This window comes from Pungitius pungitius, chromosome 19 (genome assembly GCF_949316345.1).
Source record: "Pungitius pungitius chromosome 19, fPunPun2.1, whole genome shotgun sequence".
NCBI classification, from domain to species: Eukaryota; Metazoa; Chordata; class Actinopteri; order Perciformes; family Gasterosteidae; genus Pungitius; species Pungitius pungitius.
The window spans coordinates 16,568,320-16,587,672 of record NC_084918.1 but is presented as its reverse complement, the minus strand read 5'-3'; the positions used below and the strand labels follow the sequence as shown (position 1 = coordinate 16,587,672).

The window sequence follows — 19,353 nt, the reverse complement described above, 5'->3', positions numbered from 1 at the left end:
CGATTCCATACATTCTATGTCATCACCTTACTCAGATGACTTCGACTGATTGGAGTCAGCCAGGATTGATTTGAAATGAAATGGGTTGATTAGTAAACAATGATTGCTAAATAACACCACCAAGTTTAGTTTGCTTCCGCGGTCACCTGAGTTCACATGTTCTATTTGATTTTATGTTTATATACATGCATATTATATGATTTTCATGATATTTACATTACATATTTGTAATTCTTTTAGTTGTATCATTTACTGAGTATTGTAAATGATATTCATACAATCTGATATAATAATTATATATATGTATATTAATTATATATATATATATATATATAATTATTATACCAGATTGTATGAATAAGATGACCTTATTATGTTAAACTGTTGGAATAAATGATGAAAATTTAACTGAAAAGTAATAATGCATGTTTGATACGTTTTTTAGCAATGAATCATACTGAGATGTTTACTGAAACTGATTGGGTGGCCCTAACCAAAAACAAAAATCCACCAGCCGCCACTGCTATTTGTATTCTATCAGCAAAAGCAGTGGTTAAATTCTATGTGTACCTTTCTTTGGTCCTTCACTAATAAGCTCAAGCACAGGAGAGTTTTTTGTTGGTGTCTCTTGGATGAATGATGGGATATCTGGGAGTGGTGGGGGGGCATGATGTATTTCATCTGAGGAGAAAAAGGTTGATATATATATATGTGATGTCCAATAAAACAATTGAAATGCCAAGAGAGGCCATGTTAGGTCATTAGATAATTTAAGGATCTTGTTACGGTAACGTTGTTATGGAAGGCATTACGTAAATATCAGTAACAAGATGTTAATCAGTTTTTTTTAGACCATTAGTAGATAATAATTTAAAGTCATCATTTGAAATCTCTGAGTAGAATGGTAATTTACTAAATTTAAGATGAATATTGTCAAACAGAGCTACTGTAAGCAGCTCCATTCAGGTTCATGCACCTACCTGAGCTACACATTCTGTCTAGTTGTATATGGACAGCATGGTAAAAAATTATCCTTTTTCATAATAATCAATCGATTATTTAATGCTATACATACATATGTTAGATATTAGAGATATTAAAATGTAAGAACATTACGACTAATCAAAGCCATCTAGCCATGTTAATAAAGCCCAGCAACAGCTATATTTGATTTTTGCATAAAAGATCACGAGAAAGTAGAATACACACCAACATGCTACAAAGGTGTTTACCTGACTGGAAGTCTGCGTTTAGCGCCTACATGTGAAGACAGAGTAGTTGGTGGTCAAAGTGGTGAGAGAAGCAGGAGGTCAACGTCACAGCAGAGCTACAGTCTAATGCTCCAAATCATGCCAAAGTCACATTAAAGGCACAGCTATTTTACTGTGTCTTTCATTTCCAGACAGTCACCAAAAAAATAATCATGACCAGTAGTCGTCGAGTGCAGCACACCCACCATGTGAGAAATCCCTCTAGTTGCCAGTTTATTCAGCAAAGCACTCCCACACAGGCCTCAGAGGACATCTTGTTAGAAACACAGATTGGAGTCGGAGTGGCAGGCAGGAGGCAGGGGGTGAATATAAAGATATTCGTAAAAAGACATTTGGCGTCCTCTAACCCAGTGGTTCTCAACTGGTCTGGCTCCGGGACCCACCATCACCCCTTAATGACAAGCCGCGACCCTAATCGATCGGTCAACGGGGGGGGGTGCTAGCGGTGTTGCCGAGGGGGGGGGGAAATGTTGCGCTAGCGGTGTCGAGGGGAGAGGGGGGGGGGAGGTTGCGCTAGCAGTGTCGACCGGGGGGGGATGTGCTAGCGGTGTTGACAGGTGGTGCTTTCGCGTTCTAATTGCCTCCAATGGATCCTCGTTAACCAGTATGGATCAACCAATTGATCCATATATATGGCGCTCCGGATTACAAGGCGCACGCGTCGTTTTTTTAGAAAAAAAAAGGATTTTAAGTGCGCCTTATAGTCGAGAAAATGCGGTAATTGAACTCTCTGAACAGCTTAAAAACTAATAGGCCTTGAATGTCATTGTCTCTGTATCTGGGGCAACATGGGCTTCCCCCACAGGGCATGTTTAGTTCTGTGCCCAGTTGCACCTGGAGAAAGTCGCCCATTCACTCTCTCATGCACAGCCACAGACCATCCAGAGATGTAAAGTCTGCATTGCAGAGATCCGTTAATAAAAGATATACTCTCCACTCAAAAAATGAATATATTTCACCAGTGAAGCACCAGTTTCATATTTAACTCCATGTTTCTGTGCTGACCCATTCTCCTCCCAGCTGACACTCGGTCAGTAAACATGTGAAGTTCAAATAAATGATTTCAAATAAAAACGTCTGATTTAAGTCTAAGAAACAAAAGATTCCAATTTTCATAAAAAAATATGAATGACACCAAGGCTAAAGACAATAAAAGTTTTCAATGGAAACAAATAAGTTTTAATAATGCTTTATAAGAGTTTTGAGGTTATTGTTAACAATGAAGACAGTTAGACAATCAGCCTCCAATCACCTGAAGAACATATCCATGAATACATCCCTTATGTCTCAACAAGATTTAGGAAAACTTCATCTTATCTAGACGTACTATTGTAATGGTGTGTTCACAGGTAAAACGTCAGTCAGTCAGAATCCTGCAGCTCGAGTCCTCAGTAGGACCAGGAAAGTGGATCACTCCAGTTCTTTACACTGGCTTCCTGTCCAACCAAGAATTCACTTCAAATTTCTTCCGTTGGTATATAAATCACTGAATGGTTTAAGTACATGTGTGGTCTGCTGGTACCTTGTGTGATTTTAGAATCACATGTTGAAGCAGGTTCGTTAAAAAATTAAGGATTTTTGGTTGTCATGTCATAATGAGTCAGGGTTAAGAACTGGATTTTTAAGCAAATATAATCAGTAAGGAACACTGCAGGGTAGGAGCAGAGTATAGAAGGTTTATTTGGGCCTACCTTGATGATGTCATCAGATGTCTTCTCCACCTCTTTTAAACGTTTCAGAACTACTTCTTCGTTTGCAGAGATGTTGAGTTCTTGTGTTTCCAAGGCTTCGATTTCCTCCTCTATTCTGTAAAACACATATTAACCATGTTGATGATTTAAACAAGCACAGCAGAAGCGCCAGCTACTACATTTCCCCCAACGTTTGGCATTCTGGGTAATATTGCTGTGTTTGCTGGTAAGGGAATTCTCGTTTCCAGTTATCCAATTCAGATCGTTAGCAGTGAAGATAAGCAGTATTACGTTCCTGAGAAGGGGACGGATGTACTTTGTTGCTAATTAATGAATGTAAACTTCTTCAAATGCAAATGTTGCCTTCAGGCAACACCGTACCATTATGGATTCACCATGACCTTGTGGTATTATGTATTTAGGTAAATATATTGTTCAAAAGCATACCAGTCATCATTATTTTCGTTTTTATCTCTACAATTTAACCTAGATGAATTTGATGTTAAAGTTGTAGTAAAGTGCAGGCTATTACTCTACCTTGGTGGCTATAGTCTGTAATTATCTATAGTCTTCTTTGTAGAGCAGGGATATATTTTCCACACGTTTCCTCCTTGCACAGAATGAACATCATTCTATGCCTCTCCAAGGAAGAAGGTAGAACTAGCACTCTCCCAAAAGCCACAGAAATGAAGTCTCCAATTGAACTCTTCAGCGAGGCCAACTAAAATCTGGTGGCCAGACAAATCTCTACGTAGCTACTTTTCAACTAACCAGGTCATGGCGATCTACCCCCGCCCTCTGAGGGCCGGTCGGCACATACACCTGTCACTTGTCACTTTATTTTTAACTTTTTTATTTAAAAACTGCTCATGCCCTATGTTGTTCTTGCACTATGTGGTCTTATCAGTATTGCTGTTTATTGTCTTAGTGTGATGTTCTCCACCAACCACCAAGTCAAATTCCATGTCTGACATATTTTGAACACTCCTCAGGAGCAATGATGTTTTTCAGTAAAATCAAACATTTGCATAAAGCAAGTCAATCCACTTTTCAATGTTGAGCATTAAAATGAAGAAAAAATTATGGAAAAAAATAAACGAAGGGACATTTAGGATAGAATAAATGTGTGATTAATTGTGATAAGTTTTGAGTTAACTATGACATTAATCCTGATTAAATATTTTAATCGTTTGACAGCACTACTAAAAACACCTTACAATTTGTGGCACTTCCAGTATAAGTACAGTTTATCTTTAACAAGTTGTAAATCGGCTTATTGATGAAATTGCACTTTGTTTCTTGTTATTCTGGGTTTGTTTCCTTATGGTTGAAATGCACTTATTGTAAGTCGCTTTGAATGAAAGCGACCATCAGATATAACAATGTGTGTGTGTAGTATGCATTCATAGCCCATGTAGAGAGGCATATAAGGAAATCACAGCCATAAGGTGGGAATTGTTAGGAAGAGTTTGGAGGTGCAGTTTTGGAAGGTATGGACAAGCGGTCTCAGCCAATCCCTGAGCTGAATGTATTGAGGTCGTACAGTATGGAAGCAAAGACAACAGTATGTATCACGTACGTAGAGCCCAAACTGTGACAATATGTGTGGGATCATTTCTTTTGTGGGAACCATTTCATAGCCAACTGGCTTGAGTCTGACATATTTAGGTCTCTACTCTTCCCTAAGGACAGGGGTGTTTTTCTTCCCCATTGTGTCAATAAAGAATATGCTGTGCTTTTAATAAGGTGGTATCCAAATATATGCCTGGAACTTAAATGGACGAATGACGTGCTACTCGATGCATTTTGCTTCTGCAGCAACTGATTCTCTCTACTGGGATTGTGATGTTTCACAAATGAAAGGATACTTTAAAAAACTCAGAATGCCTTGACCTACATGTTGTGGTAGCACTCTGCCAGCTCTGTGGGAGGTACAATGAGATTTACCTGAGGATGTTGCTTTGCAGCTGGTCACTCTGATGCTGTTCGTCTTGAGCCTGAATCCTCAGGGCCTCCAGTTCCTCTTCCGACTGCTGACTCAGACCATCCATCAGCCACTGCTCCCTCAGGGCTTTCTTCTGTCAATCAAACACACCGACCTGAGCGCGACTTGTACACCACAATAAGATAACAGTTCATCTTGGCATCTTGCCCTCAGAGTTTTGATCCTTCCGTAACAAAGTAGATCAGCAGAAATTAAGTGGGAAAGGTACACAGCAAGGATCATTTTTATCGATTGATCATTTTTATGTTATCAATTGCTAAAAGTGATATTTTGCTTTTTAGACTTTGCACAGTTTTAAAAAAAACTCAGTGGATATTCTTTTTGTACAAATCGTAAAGCCCTCTGAGGCTAATTTTTGATTGTGGGTGAAATGAGTTATATTGAATATAATTGGTCTGACCTTCCATCTGGTTGTGTCTGAGATTGTACAGGGATAAACTGATATTGTTGCAGTGGAATCAGTCAACAAAAGCATGTAGATTACTATTATTATTAGTCACATTACTATTACTGTTCTCATAAAGCCTGACTTTGCTTCTTTCTACTTCACAGATTTAGCTGCATAATAGTTAAATATATAGTTACGTCGATGACATCGGTTGTTATATCTAATAGAAATTACGTCAGATGTTTGGTGGTTACATCTAATGGTGGTCATATCTGATGTTGGTTAAAATATGATGGTGGTTTTATCTGATCAGGAAGCGTTGAAGGTGATGGTGTTTATATTTGATGGTGGTTACGTCTGATGATGGTTCAAATTTGATGGTGGTTACATGGGATGGTAGTTGTTCCTGCTGTTGTCCTACTTGACACTGGAGTCTCGGTTCTGTGTCTGCCCGAGTCCATCTTCTATCATTAAATATAACAGTACACCATCTTATCTCCTCGTAGTTTTCCTCCTGTTAAACAGTAAAATGTACCTTCATGTACTGGAGTTTTAATTTCTCCTCTTCAATCAGTCTCCTTTTCTTTGCGATGTTCTCCTGGATTCTTCTTTTGTCCTTTGTGGGACAAATCAAACACATGTTTGTGTAATGTGTACGTTTTACCATATCAAACCATTCCCCCAGTTGTGCTCAGAGTTCATACACATTTTGATATAGATATTTATGACTTCAAACCAAATTTCCATAACCAAACATTTTGTGAAATATTGGTATATAATTAAAAATGTGAGTAAATATAGCATTTAAAGTAACAATGAGAAGTATACACAGTGTTTCCACAACTATTCAATTGGGCCCCAAAGCCAAACAATCATGCACTCATCCCTCTGCGAGGGGGAGTTGCATCCCAACGTGCGTGCACATGTGAGCACGCTCCTACCAGCGGATGGACCGCTGCATTGTAAAAGGGCGGAAAGATGTGCTGCTCCACGTAGCAGTTGCTAGTGGTAGGTTGTTGCTTTGCTAGCAGCAGTGCTCTGATGTCTGCTTCCTTTAGCTGGCTCATTGAATTGGCTCATTAATGCTGCTCCCCCATGTTTGAAATCTTGAATGTTTTCCCCCACATTACCTATATTTTGCTCATTCTAGGTCTTTGTTTGTCGTAACCCATGACATGCACTTTTGCATATGTATTGTAGTGGCTAAAGTTCCCTTCTTACATTTGACAGTTGCTTCTTTTCATTTAACCACTCTAAAACGGAAACGAGTCTACACGTGTTTAAGGAGTTGAACAACAGAAGAAAACAGTGTGTTTGCTCCGTTCGCTTTACTGAAAGATCTGCTCAGTATATCATTACACAGGGTTTCTTCATAAGTCTGTTGTATCAAGCAAAGCATGTACACTAAACATGTATTAACTAACATGCAAATTAGATACAATTTTGTAATCATAGCGCAATTATACTTATGATGTACTAAATCATCATTAAACATGAATCAAAATAGTCTAAACCTAAATTACAACATGGAAAATGGCACTAACATGTGTCCAACCACGGTTAAATGTACACCTCCCTGACACAGCGGATGACCTCGCCCGCATCCCTGAGCTACTGTTGGATGAGAGTGTATGCCTGCTTATTTCTTGAGCGTCTGTTTTTTAAAAGCATATGAATGATTTCAAATTCATCTTAAATGAAAAACATGAACATATGAATATTACACATTTCCATGACTTCCTGGACTTGTCGTGGTCTGCACAAAACAGGTTTTCATGACAATACAAACTCTGTATGGTCGTTTTGAAACTTCAGCTGACAACAGGAAGGCCATAAATATCTGCAACACAACCTTCATGACCTGACCCGACCTGTTGTTTCTGAGTGCGTGGGTCCACCTCTTTATGAACTAGAACTTCCTCTCCTGCAGTAAGACAATTGATCTAATAACAGCTGGATGTTTCATTCAATAATTTACAGATCCCAGACACGATCCCAGACACTGTCCCAGGCAGTGTGTTCCTGGGTGTCCCAGTGAGGGGGATCACTGCAGGCTTTATCTAGGATCACAAAGCCTGAGTGAAAGGGGATCTCCCTAATGACTTCTGCTGCTATTTATACCCCTGTCTCTGTCTGCGTCTGACTGTGGATCACAGAGACTCTGGTACAATGATCATAAGGGTGGAATTTCTTGTGAGTCTAACCATCACCCACGTACGTTTAGGAAGCTGTGTAAGGTTACAAATATGGCTGGGTTTTTACCTGTGAAGCTAAAATAGGACATGGATATAGTCAAAAAACCTATTCTTATATTGTATTCCTATATTGCACCAATGCACCAAGTCAAATTCCTCTATGTGTATATGTGGCAATAAATGGCTTCTGATACTGAGCTAAAAAAGAACATGGATACAGTCAAATGACCTATAACTAAAATACGCCGATGGATGTAGTCAAATTAGATATAGTCAAATTACCTATAAAGCCAAAAAAGGACATTGATATAGTCAAATTACCTATAAAGCTAAAAAAAGGGCCTTTTGGATATAGTCAAATTACCTATGAAGCTAAAAAAGGGCCCATTTATTTGTTGGTGACGTACGCTGGGCATTGTACGAGACGAGATGTTCACAGAGTTCACTCAGTCACAAAATAGAAGGGGGGAAGCAGCCATAAAATGGATTTTTCTATTATTGAGAAACAGTCAGAAAAGCAGCTCTCAATATGTGACACAGAGCGTACATCCTATTAACACTGCCAGGAGCACAGGAACTATCCTTACCGTTATCGCCTGGAGCCTCTCCCTCAGCAGCTTAGCCTCCTCCATAATGGCCTACGAGACAGACAGGTTACGTCAGGATCATCCATCAGAATTAACTTATTTGGCCATGTGTCACAGACGTTCCCCGTCTCCAGAATACTGAGGTCCGAAGCTCGGGATCTCAGTCACCCCTCTGTGTCGCGCTACAGTGGTTTGTGCCATTCAGGATCAGCCCACTGACGCACCTGTGGCTCGTCTCATCAGGAGAGGCTGGGCACTTAAGCTGCCGAAGCCTCAGAGGTCAGATCCCGAGCTTCGGACCTCAGTATTCTGGAGACGGGGAACGTCTGTTTGTGACACCATGTATATACATGCATGTTCTCCACAAACACATTTTTTTTGACAATTGAACAAGAAAAAGACCCCACAAAAAAAGGTAAAATAATGTAAATTATACAACAACTATACAATCTAAATATATCAAAGAATACACATACGTATGTACAAGAACACAAATAAACAATACATACAGCAGTGAAATTAAGATGAAAAGTGCAAATGGAGGTGCAGTTTATGGTCTCTCCACACTGATGAGGGATTGTTGTTTTTTTAGCTTGTACATACGTCCTCTTGGCTCCTTGATCTTGCCCGTCAATAACTCCCCTCTCTATAGGCCTACTTTAGCCTGATTTATACTCAGTAATCCAGCGTCTACTGTTGTATGTACAGAAGGTTTGTGTCAGCACACACGTCCTCACCAAAGCAGATCTATGACATCAGAGTCAGTGAGCTCATGGCTCCCCATCCTTTAAATGACTAGTTACTATGCACAGGTTTTTTTTAATAACCCAAACTGAACAATAGATAATAAAGATAAGCAAACAAAAAGGTACGGGCTCTCAGCTTCTTTTCCTAGCGGAATGCTCACCTACAGAATAATCCACAAGGAAACCAATGTATTAGTAATAAAAAAGACCTCTGACAGGTGATCATCAGTGAGAGAGGATCTGTATTTGGATTTGTTGGACTTCAACACTGAGAATGTTTGTTCACAGATGTAGGTGAAGAGAAGCAGCTTGCTTCATCACATCTTGCCAACTCTCCCAACTTTCGCAGGCTTACTGGGTTGGGTGCTAGCGGTCGACGGGGGTCGGCGGCTTGCACAATGAGCAGCGCACAACTTCACAACAACTGGGAGTTTTTCGCGCATCATTGACTTAGGAGGCTGTGATTGGAAATCGGGACTGGAGACAAATCAAAATTGCCCATAATTCGGGATGTCCCGGGTAATACGGGACGGTTGGCAACCCTACTCAGATCTATAAAATTATCTCTTGCCTCTTTTGGACCTGGTCAGAGCCCAGCTGAGACATGCAGACGGGCAGAAACGACGTCCAGGAAAAGCATATATTTTGCGCAGTCATCTTATTTTGTAGATATCACTGGGTATATTCCATATTTAAAAAAAAAATTGACTATTTGTAAAATGCATTTTTAATATAAATATAATCTTTCTTTTGGTTCAAGGTGGGGCCACGCCCCATGGCCCTCTATGGGCTTTAAGAGCTGTTGGTGATTTCATTTTATTAATATATAGACTGATTTTTATACAGCAATCAATAGACTAAGTAGCTACCGAGTTATTGCTGGGAAAAATATATGTATACCTGATTTAGTTGTTGTCTAGTTGTACTGACATTTTCTGCCACCAGTATTTTGTCATTTATTTGAAAACATGTATTTGTGTGGTATTTTGTACTGAAATACATTTTGATGTATTTTTACCCATCTCTGGTTATATTCTGTGTATCACTGTTGTAATACATCTACAAATACTTATTTCCTCCACTGAATATATCCTCACATTTGTAATTTTACTAGATGTTTAGTTCCCATTACATGACATCATACTCTACTACTGTAAATGATCTGTGTACTGGGTTCAAACAATGTGTCTCCCACCAATGATTTATCACAGAATTAGCATGTCTGTGTCACATGTCAGATGGATGATTCATTGAGACCTAAGGATTGGCCCAATGACTGCAGGGAATGTAACATGTCTGTGTTCTCTGTAATAATGCCAACAACAGAATGAGGTTAAGATTCACCCGACAAAGCTCTCACAACGCTGTTTGAAGAGAGAGTGGTGGAATCACACCCATCGCCTCGTGACGAGGGACTTAGCAAGACACATGGTCTGCACCAAGGTAGTGTGGAAGGAAAGCAGGCAAACTGGAAAGAACTAGTTATAACAGCTTGTAAAGCCTCAGCCACACTGTCTTATGTTGTAAGACAAGTTCTGAAAGGTAAAAAGCAATGAAAAGGTTCATTCCACTGGGCAAGTACAGAGTATTACATTGAATTTTAGCCATAGTCGTTTAGCTGCCACCCCAGTGATGTGACACAGACTTGGAAGCAAATATAAATAGGACAAGCTGGAGCAGCCCAGGTTGGACCACAACCTCACTGCATGGATCCAGGACCATCCCACCGTCCACAGTACGGATACAGGACTGTGAGTCTGGCCTGCTGTTCTGCAGCATAGGGGCCCCACAAAGAACTGCCCTCTTCACCATATACACCTGACTTTAAAAGTAATTTTGCCAACTGACACCTACAGAAGTTCTCTGACGACTCTGCAATCGTGGGTCTCGTTTCCACCGGTGATGACAGGGAGTACTCAGAACTCAAACAGGACTTCTTAAGGTGGTGCCAGCGGAACGGCCTCAGGATAAACTCGAGCAAAACCAAGAAGCTGGTGGTGGACTCCTCACGGACCAGGGAACATCCAGGGAAAGAAAATTGAGATTGTGAGATCTTATATGTAGCTGGGTGTTCACTTGAGACAGGAGGATGATGATTAAGCTATCATCCGTGATGAGCAACACCTCCTACCCTATAGTCAACGGCCTGGAAGCTCTGTACAGCTCCTTCAGCCAGTGGTTGATTCACCCCTAGTGTGTGAAGAGGTACCGCAAGTCCTTCCTTCCTGCTGCTTCAGGCTGTACAACCACACAACATGAAATCACTGAAGCCATCCTCAAAGAAAACCAAGATATGTGTGCAATGACCACTGTGATATACTGGGTGTAAATATACACATAGTTATTTAGTTACGGTGGTTCTTTTTTTGCAGTCTTAACTTTTTATTTTGTCTATTTTTACTTACAGTACTTATTACTGCTGCTCTTGTATTGTCATTTATTTTACCATGCATCTTGTGTGCAGTGTCCACTTTGCTGCCGCGATCCTGTGAATATCCCCATTGTGGGGAACATCTTATCTTAAGTAGCATACATACACTCACCGGCCACTTTATTAGGTACACCTGTCCAACTGCTCGTTAACACTTAATTTCTAAGCAGCCAATCACATGGCGGCAACTCAGTGCATTTAGGCATGTAGACATTGTCAAGACAATCTCCTGCAGTTCAAACCGAGCATCAGTATGGGGAAGAAAGGTGATTTGAGTGACTTTGAACGTGGCATGATTGTTGGTGCCAGAAGGGCTGGTCTGAGTATTTCAGAAACTGCTAATCTACTGGGATTTTCACGCACAACCATCTCTAGGGTTTACAGAGAATGGTCCGAAAAAGAAAAAACATCCAGTGAGCGGCAGTTCTGTGGGCGGAAATGCCTTGTCGATGCCAGAGGTCAGAGGAGAATGGCCAGACTGGTTCGAGCTGATAGAAGGGCAACAGTGACTCAAATAACCACCCGTTACAACCAAGGTGGGCATAAGAGCATCTCTGAACGCACAGTACGTCCAACTTTGAGGCAGATGGGCTACAGCAGCAGAAGACCACACCGGGTGCCACTCCTTTCAGCTAAGAACAGGAAACTGACGCTACAATTTGCACAAGCTCATCGAAATTGGACAATAGAAGATTGGAAAAACGTTGCCTGGTCTGATGAGTCTCGATTTCTGCTGCGACATTTGGATGGTAGGGTCAGAATTTGGCGTCTACAACATGAAAGCATGGATCCATCCTGCCTTGTATCAACGGTTCAGGCTGGTGGTGGTGGTGTCATGGTGTGGGGAGTATTTTCTTGGCACTCTTTGGGCCCCTTGGTACCAATTGAGCATTGTTGCAATGCCACAGCCTACCTGAGTATTGTTGCTGACCATGTCCATCCCTTTATGACCACAATGTACCCAACTTCTGATGGCTACTTTCAGCAGGATAATGCGCCATGTCATAAAGCTGGAATCATCTCAGACTGGTTTCTTGAACATGACAATGAGTTCGCTGTACTCAAATGGCCTCCACAATCACCAGATCTCAATCCAATAGAGCATCTTTGGGATGTGGTGGAACGGGAGATTCGCATCATGGATGTGCAGCCGACAAATCTGCGGCAACTGTGTGATGCCATCATGTCAATATGGACCAAACTCCCTGAGGAATGCTTCCAGCACCTTGTTGAATCTATGCCACGAAGAATTGAGGCAGTTCTGAAGGCAAAAGGGGGTCCAACCCGTTACTAGCATGGGGTACCTAATAAAGTGGCCGGTGAGTGTATAAAGCATGAGAAGAAAGAGAAAAAGAAGGCATGAAGGTACCATAGCAAAGATCATCTAGGAGAATGCGTAGTCTGCAGGACTGTAACCGCAGAACACTTAACACTTAAGCTCATCTTGAATAGGAATAAATGGTAAAAACAATATACACATTATGTATTATGTGATTTTATGAATGTAATTGATGGTGCTGTCTGCAAAAAAAAAGCTCTACAGCCACTGTTGGTGTCTCATTCTAAAAAAGAACTGATACTAATAGCTTTAACAATATATATTTTAATGTTAACAATGTAGAAGCTACCAACTATCTTGTACAGCTCTACTTATGATAAATGAAATGTGGATAATGTATTGCTTTAAATATTGATATTGAATCCTGTTCTTTGTTGAGCATCTAGGTAGTCATAAACTATATGTGCTCTAGATAAAAGCAGCGATACCAGTGAGAAGTGGATAACTTTACACATTCACAAAGATGAAGGTGCTTTCTTGCCTAATCACCTTTCTGGATTTGTCAGTTTGTTGCTTTTTGCAATAGTTAAACTCTCATATCCAACATAAGCAGCTTAGCTGTTCAGTCTCAGCTACAATCCTGATTGACACAGGAAAGAAGTGAACCACCGCTGTACTGCTGAAAACTGAGTTAACCGGGGAAGTTAACTCCTTATACCCAGATCCTGCTTCGTAGTACAGAGCCCTGACCCGTTGTTAGAACAAACCTCGCTACCTTGGCTAGCGCCGGAAGCCTAAAACAAACATTTCAAAAGTTATAAAAGAGAATCAAGAAATTGAAAAGTTGCTTTGATAAAATACTTACATTTTGCACAAAAAGATCTCAAAAAATGTATAGACTCTAGAAAGACTGCTTGCTGTTCATATACACAGTTTATAACGAGATGTCTCATTTCTCTGTGTAATCTCCTTGGACCCACTCTCACTTATTGGAGATTTAGCTCTGCATGGGTCAGACTTTAAGGGAAATACTGTGGAGGGAACATAGTGCTCAGTGGATGAGCAGCAACGTGTTTCCTCATGTGGTGATGCTTCACCGTGTAAATATCATCCTGTCCATGTTTACTACTGTCGTAGTCCTCTGCATATCAGAGGGGACACATGGGTGTCCTGTACCAAGAAAGTATGTTTCACCTTGTCTAGTTCATTGAAATGCTTCACGCAGTGGAAGAAAGGCAGCCTCTTAGGGTCATTATCATCATCTGTGTGAGGTGGGGGCTCATCGCATATGAGATTATTGGCAAAGTGAAGCAGCTATATTAGTCACATTGTCGTTTCGGTTACATTGTTTACACTAAAGGCTACTGTTTGGAACACACAAGACACCAGAAGATGAGTTTAGAATTGGACACAACATCCTCTTTCTTAAAGGTAGTCTTCTAATCGAAAATCAAATCAGGCCAAAGACCAGGCCAAACACCAACTAACTTCTGATGTCAAATTGTGTATAGTCGTGACAAACCACTGCTCTTAGAACTTTAGCTAGAAAGCATTCAAAGCCGTAAGTGCCAACGGGACGTGAAACAAAGACGTTTCAGGATTGATAGAAGTGATAATATAAATTCAGGGCTCAGTGAGCGTCACAGTCACTCATTTCGGTCCCACATCCAATTTCTCACGTTGAAAAAATTAGTTAATAAAGTTTATTAACATGTAAAGCAATATTTACGTGTTGCTTGAGAAATAAACTAATGTACCGTGAATGCTTGATGACTGGATGAAAGCAAATGTCCACACTGTCTATACCGTTGCTATGTACAAGTCTGTCCTAAAAGGCCTATGGTAGTTCGCTCTTAGCAGAAGCATTTATATTATATATTTACACATTCATGCTTAGCCCCCTCACACAACCACAACTAAAATCCGCCTTTCACCCACACATGGCCTCGGCACAGCAATCTGTTCTGGGAGGACACTTGATTTCCATTTGTCAGCTTGTAGTTAGACAGTACTTCTTTAGTACAACTTTCATGTATACTCATTTTAAATGGTTCATCAAATGTTATGAATCAATGCCTTTTCCTCTCTCCTTTTAGTAATACTATTGTTCCTAGTTTGGACTGCACAGTGGACGGAGTTGCTGGAATTGATTTGTGGACTGCTGGTTTGAAGCCTCGGGTTTGAAACCAGTGCTGTTGTTTGAGAGTGCAACTAAGTACAATATTCCAATTACTTTTCTTTAACTGAAAACACAAACCCGCGGACCGCACAACGCAAGAGCTACCTCCCCGGGGGGGGAGTCCAGTGCAGCCCGCCAGATGACTTTGCTAAGTGTGAAAATTACAGTAAGACATCAATTGCATTTCTATGAGCTAAGTAGCTGCTATTCCTAAAAAGTGGGGGTAGATCGTCATGACTTGGATTAAAAGGTTAAGTGAAAAGAAGCTTGCAAGCCGAAAAAGTGTGGGGACCCTTCGTTACACCTTTTCGGCGATAGCGTTACTCCAGGCAGCAGCGCCCACTTGAAAATGACGTGTCTCCCCCCCCTCTGGGATTTTTAATGGTCTGTCCCACTTGAGATCTACCAATGTATTAGGGGGGGATCCAAAAAGGTAAGTGTGGCACAATCTCTGAGAAGCCATATACAGAATTACATTTGAATGACAGAAGGGAGGAAGAATGAGGGGAGGCTAAAGCGAGTCATTCTGCCGATTAGTCCATCCACCTGTTGACACTATGGAGGCCTGATCCCACACAGCTGAAAATAGAGGCGCCGCCTGGCTCAAAGCTGGACCAACCTGACACTGTGCATCCGAGACTGCATGTGTGTTTACAGCAGGTGACACATAGCTCTTTTAAAAGAGCGGTGGTAGTAAGAAAACCCTCAACACCTGTCAATCATAATGGGTTAACATAGACAGACATCGATACCTTGACTTAATGCTATGTTTCCAATTGTAAACTGCAGTAAACGACTGGATACAGATATGTTCTGAATGTGTTTCGTGTTCTCAAACTAATATAGGTTAGGTTTCCAGAAAAAAACTCTGAACTTTAACCTTGACTGATGCAATGCCTGGTATGAGCAACAACACCAGTTAGAAGAGCCCATAATAAATGCTACTGGAACATACTAGTCCAGTATAAAGCCATGTGAGGCAAAACCTGTCTGTGGGTTCCAATGAGTACGGGGTATTTAGAGAAAAGCACAGTCACTGGCTTGCACATACTGTTTGGCAGTTTCCAAAGTTACTTGGCCTATAGACTATCACTTCTCATCACAAGAGAAAACCCAATTTTCATTAGGGAGATGATTTCTACAGCCCAAAAATGCTTTCATGGATGTGTTGTGACCAAATGATGCATTGTTTAGTTACATGTCATGCCATCTGAAGCTGAACCTACAATGGGTTGTCTTTGGTTGAGAGCTGACTAATTGTATCCTTATATTTGGTTGGTTTAGATGTAACACAAATCTTGACCCTGCTTTTCTGATTTTCTACTGAATGGTTCAGCTCTTCTTCTCTCTTGACATTGTAAACATGAGGTGTATGGTCGCAATCTCTAGTTTCAACTCTTCTTTAATAAAGGAAGATCTTAATTTAGTGAATTATGGTCCAGTTATACAGACCATAATGGAGGGGATGCTTTAGGGCGGGGCTATACACTGATTGGCAGGTCTCTAATAGACCATATTGCAGGGAATGCTTTAGGGCGGGGCTAAGGGGATGAACATGCATCCCTCCTGCGCATTCCAAAAGTGTTTTAAATTGTAACTACTTTTCTTTGGTTGCAAAAAAGCTAAGCTAAGATGGCGACAGACATATTTCCAGGATGGAGATGGCATAATCATCAAACTTAAGGCTTCAAAACATCAGTCCATAAACCAATTGATGATGTCTAGATGACTACAACCACTAGTTTACATTCTGTGCAGGTAACATTGCTGTTGCTTAGTAACGAACATACGGTGGCCGTGACGGTACAACGTTCAGTGTTTCACTTAGGTTTACAGGGGCGGGCCTAAGCCAACAGGTTCAACCGGGGGTGGTAGTCACTCTGGTGCTCTGCCCCGCTGCTGCAAGCTCACACTCACACGGACATATTCATTTCTGTGTGGAACTGATGTGCAGAAAAACATTTTAAATTTAATTTTTAGACACAATGGCCAGAGACACAATCGCATGGGAAACACTGGTGTCTGTCTCATGGTCAATGCATAAGGCTTCAGAAACCTGAAATGAGTGTATTATTTTAGATTTGTTTTGAGACAACTACTGGATGGACATCTCTGCTGGCCGACCCTCGGCCAACAGCCCTGAGCTGTTAAACGGGTCTAATAGGATCCCACCTGCCAAAGTGGCCAGTGAGAGAGACTGCTTTAGAGACTGGTGGGTGGGCGGGTGATAAGGTCAAGCCCTGATTCTGTGGTAGGAATGTCTATTCATTTGACCATGGCTTTCGGTTAGGGCTGCTAATTAGCTGAACAATCAGTGTCCTGCAGTGGTTTGGTGTTTTAGTTTGGAGTCGTACAGATTCTACTATCTCACCTTGAATGATGTCCCAGCTGTAGTCTTTAAGGCACTTTTACATTGAAATTGAATTGTTACGAGTTCTTCTGCCAAATGAGTTGAGTAAAATTGTCCGCCTCTCAGTGCTTTGTCCATGATCCATGGCAGACACCGATCCCAATGACATGACCCCAATACCTTCCTGTCTGTCTGGACAGTCAGCCAAGGTCCTCCTGACTTCTAATCCCTTAATCTGATCTCTGGTGGATAAACAGCAGACGCCTTCACAAATCTACAGCATGGCCTGCTATGAAATTATTTATAAAGTCTACATTTGCCTGTGGCTGACACTCGGCACTCATTGGTCAACTTGCATGATGAGCCGCTAGGGATTCTTCAGGCCAAGACACACTCCTTTAAACTTTTTGCATTTACTGAAACTTCAGAAACTGTACATATTCAATTGTAATACCAGGTTATCACCTTGGGAATTTAGGAAATAGTGTGTATTTCCACAACCAGCAGTCACATTAGCGTTAAGTTTGGTAAATGGATGATTAGCTCTGTTTTTTTCTTGATCCACTTCTAAGAAAACTATCTTGCGCCGAGGCACATTTCCCGCCCCTTTAACTTCCCCTGAAACTATAAACATGTATTTTAAATATTTGGGTAGGGATCAGACAAATACACCCGTTGGTAGGGCTAAGTATGTGCGACTAACTTTAGCCTTTAAGCTAAGCCATGCTAACCATGCACAATATTCATTTGAACATCTAGAAAAAAACACATCTAGCTAAATTGTTTGCTATTCCTTTGCTAAGGGACTGATAGATTCTTCTACTGAATCTCTTAAGCTAAACTGAATACCTTTCTGTATTCAAAAATATCATTTGAATTTAGTTTCAGTGTTTTCAGGTCTGGACAGAGGTGTGCTGAAATGAGTGGGAAGTAAAGGGTGAAGGTGACCAGAACAACAGCATGGAAGTGGGTTGTACCCGTGTGGGTCTGGGCACATTGGTTGGCAGCTTAACCTTTTTTGACAATGTTCATTTCAATGTCTCGAATGAGATTTCTTGAGAGCATGAAAATAGCTTGAGATATAATAGATGACTTTGTTGCCATAGTGAGTAAAAGTCTTGTTAGTTGAAGCCAGACCCCTGCCAAGAGGCAGCGAGCAGCCAACAGCTTAAAGGAATTAAAAGATTACCGAATCAAAAGACCCTCTTGGCTCATTTGCGCTTCTGTAACCACAAGTTACCTCTGCATAACTCTAACATTCATGTCATCTCTGTCCTTTGGAATCTGTTCTGACAAGAAAGTCCTCAGCTTCAAATGGATGTTTTTACTTAAGGCAAATTTAAACAGCGAGAGCAATACAGCGGTCTACTCACCGAATGTGTGCTGTGTGCGTCCCCGAGAAGGTGCTAACAGGGTGTGCTAGGAAGGCAAAGCTCTCTCTCACAGCCCTTACAACATAACTGAGGCTGAGGTTGTGTAGGCTGAGAGAGTCGCACTGACGGGGAAAGCTCTCCTCCCTCTCCCTCTCCCTCTCTATCTTTATCTACTCCATGTGAGTCTGGCAGAGGTATTTCAGCCACGTGATTGTCTCTGTGACATCACACACACACACACACACACAAAATGTGTATGCAAATGTACAAACTGTACATTAATGAGTGTACAACTCTACAAACAAGATATTCAACTAACCATTCCCTAAGTTCCGCCCCCGCTGCCACTCAGCCAGAGCTACATGAAGCCCACACTGTCACCAACTGCACTTTAGTTTTTGGAGGCAAGGTTCAACCTATTTCTCATCTCACTGGCTAAGTAAGTAAGTATCACCATTAAATCCATCACTGGCTACATTTCCACTAATAAAGATTGAATTTAAGCACAGCAAGTGTCTTTCTGAATATATCTGTGTGCAGCTGTCTATGATGGACGTTCACAGACACCATTGCTGACAAAGAATTAGTGTACCACTCCATATTTAGCTTCAAAGAGTGGGAGCAGTGCGATGTGAATACATATGGCTGTCTGCACGTCACTCTCTCTGTGACTCAAGTGCATTGATCAAAAGCCACATCCAGCTGAACCTGATGCTGAGGCTATTGCTCTAAGCCATCGGTTAGCCCTACATGTTAAGCAGAATAACTGATGCAGCGTCTTAGTTCGACAAGAGTGTTTTTTTAGATCCTTTTGAAATACTGCTCTACCTAAAGGCTTTAATGGGACAGGTTGCTGTT

The 19,353-nt window shown here is 41.1% G+C and overlaps 1 protein-coding gene across 3 annotated transcripts in view; it reads right to left on the bottom strand.

Annotated features, from left to right (window-relative positions):
- The window catches only part of palmdb (palmdelphin b), a 34,263-nt gene extending 15,541 nt beyond the window's left edge, over positions 1 to 18,722 (bottom strand). The window contains exons 1-7 of one of the 3 annotated variants that reach the window (XM_037455671.2): positions 18,496 to 18,722; positions 8,138 to 8,188; positions 5,891 to 5,971; positions 4,910 to 5,040; positions 2,963 to 3,077; positions 1,233 to 1,257; positions 571 to 681 (exon numbers count right to left, since the gene is read on the bottom strand). In XM_037455671.2, the coding sequence (XP_037311568.2) occupies positions 571 to 681; positions 1,233 to 1,257; positions 2,963 to 3,077; positions 4,910 to 5,040; positions 5,891 to 5,971; positions 8,138 to 8,182 (508 nt within the window). In that variant the 5' untranslated portion in view covers positions 8,183 to 8,188; positions 18,496 to 18,722. The remainder of the gene's footprint in view (positions 1 to 570; positions 682 to 1,232; positions 1,258 to 2,962; positions 3,078 to 4,909; positions 5,041 to 5,890; positions 5,972 to 8,137; positions 8,189 to 18,495) is intronic. The other 2 variants (XM_037455670.2, XM_037455669.2) reach the window with 2 other exon arrangements.
- Positions 18,723 to 19,353: the final 631 nt, after the last annotated feature.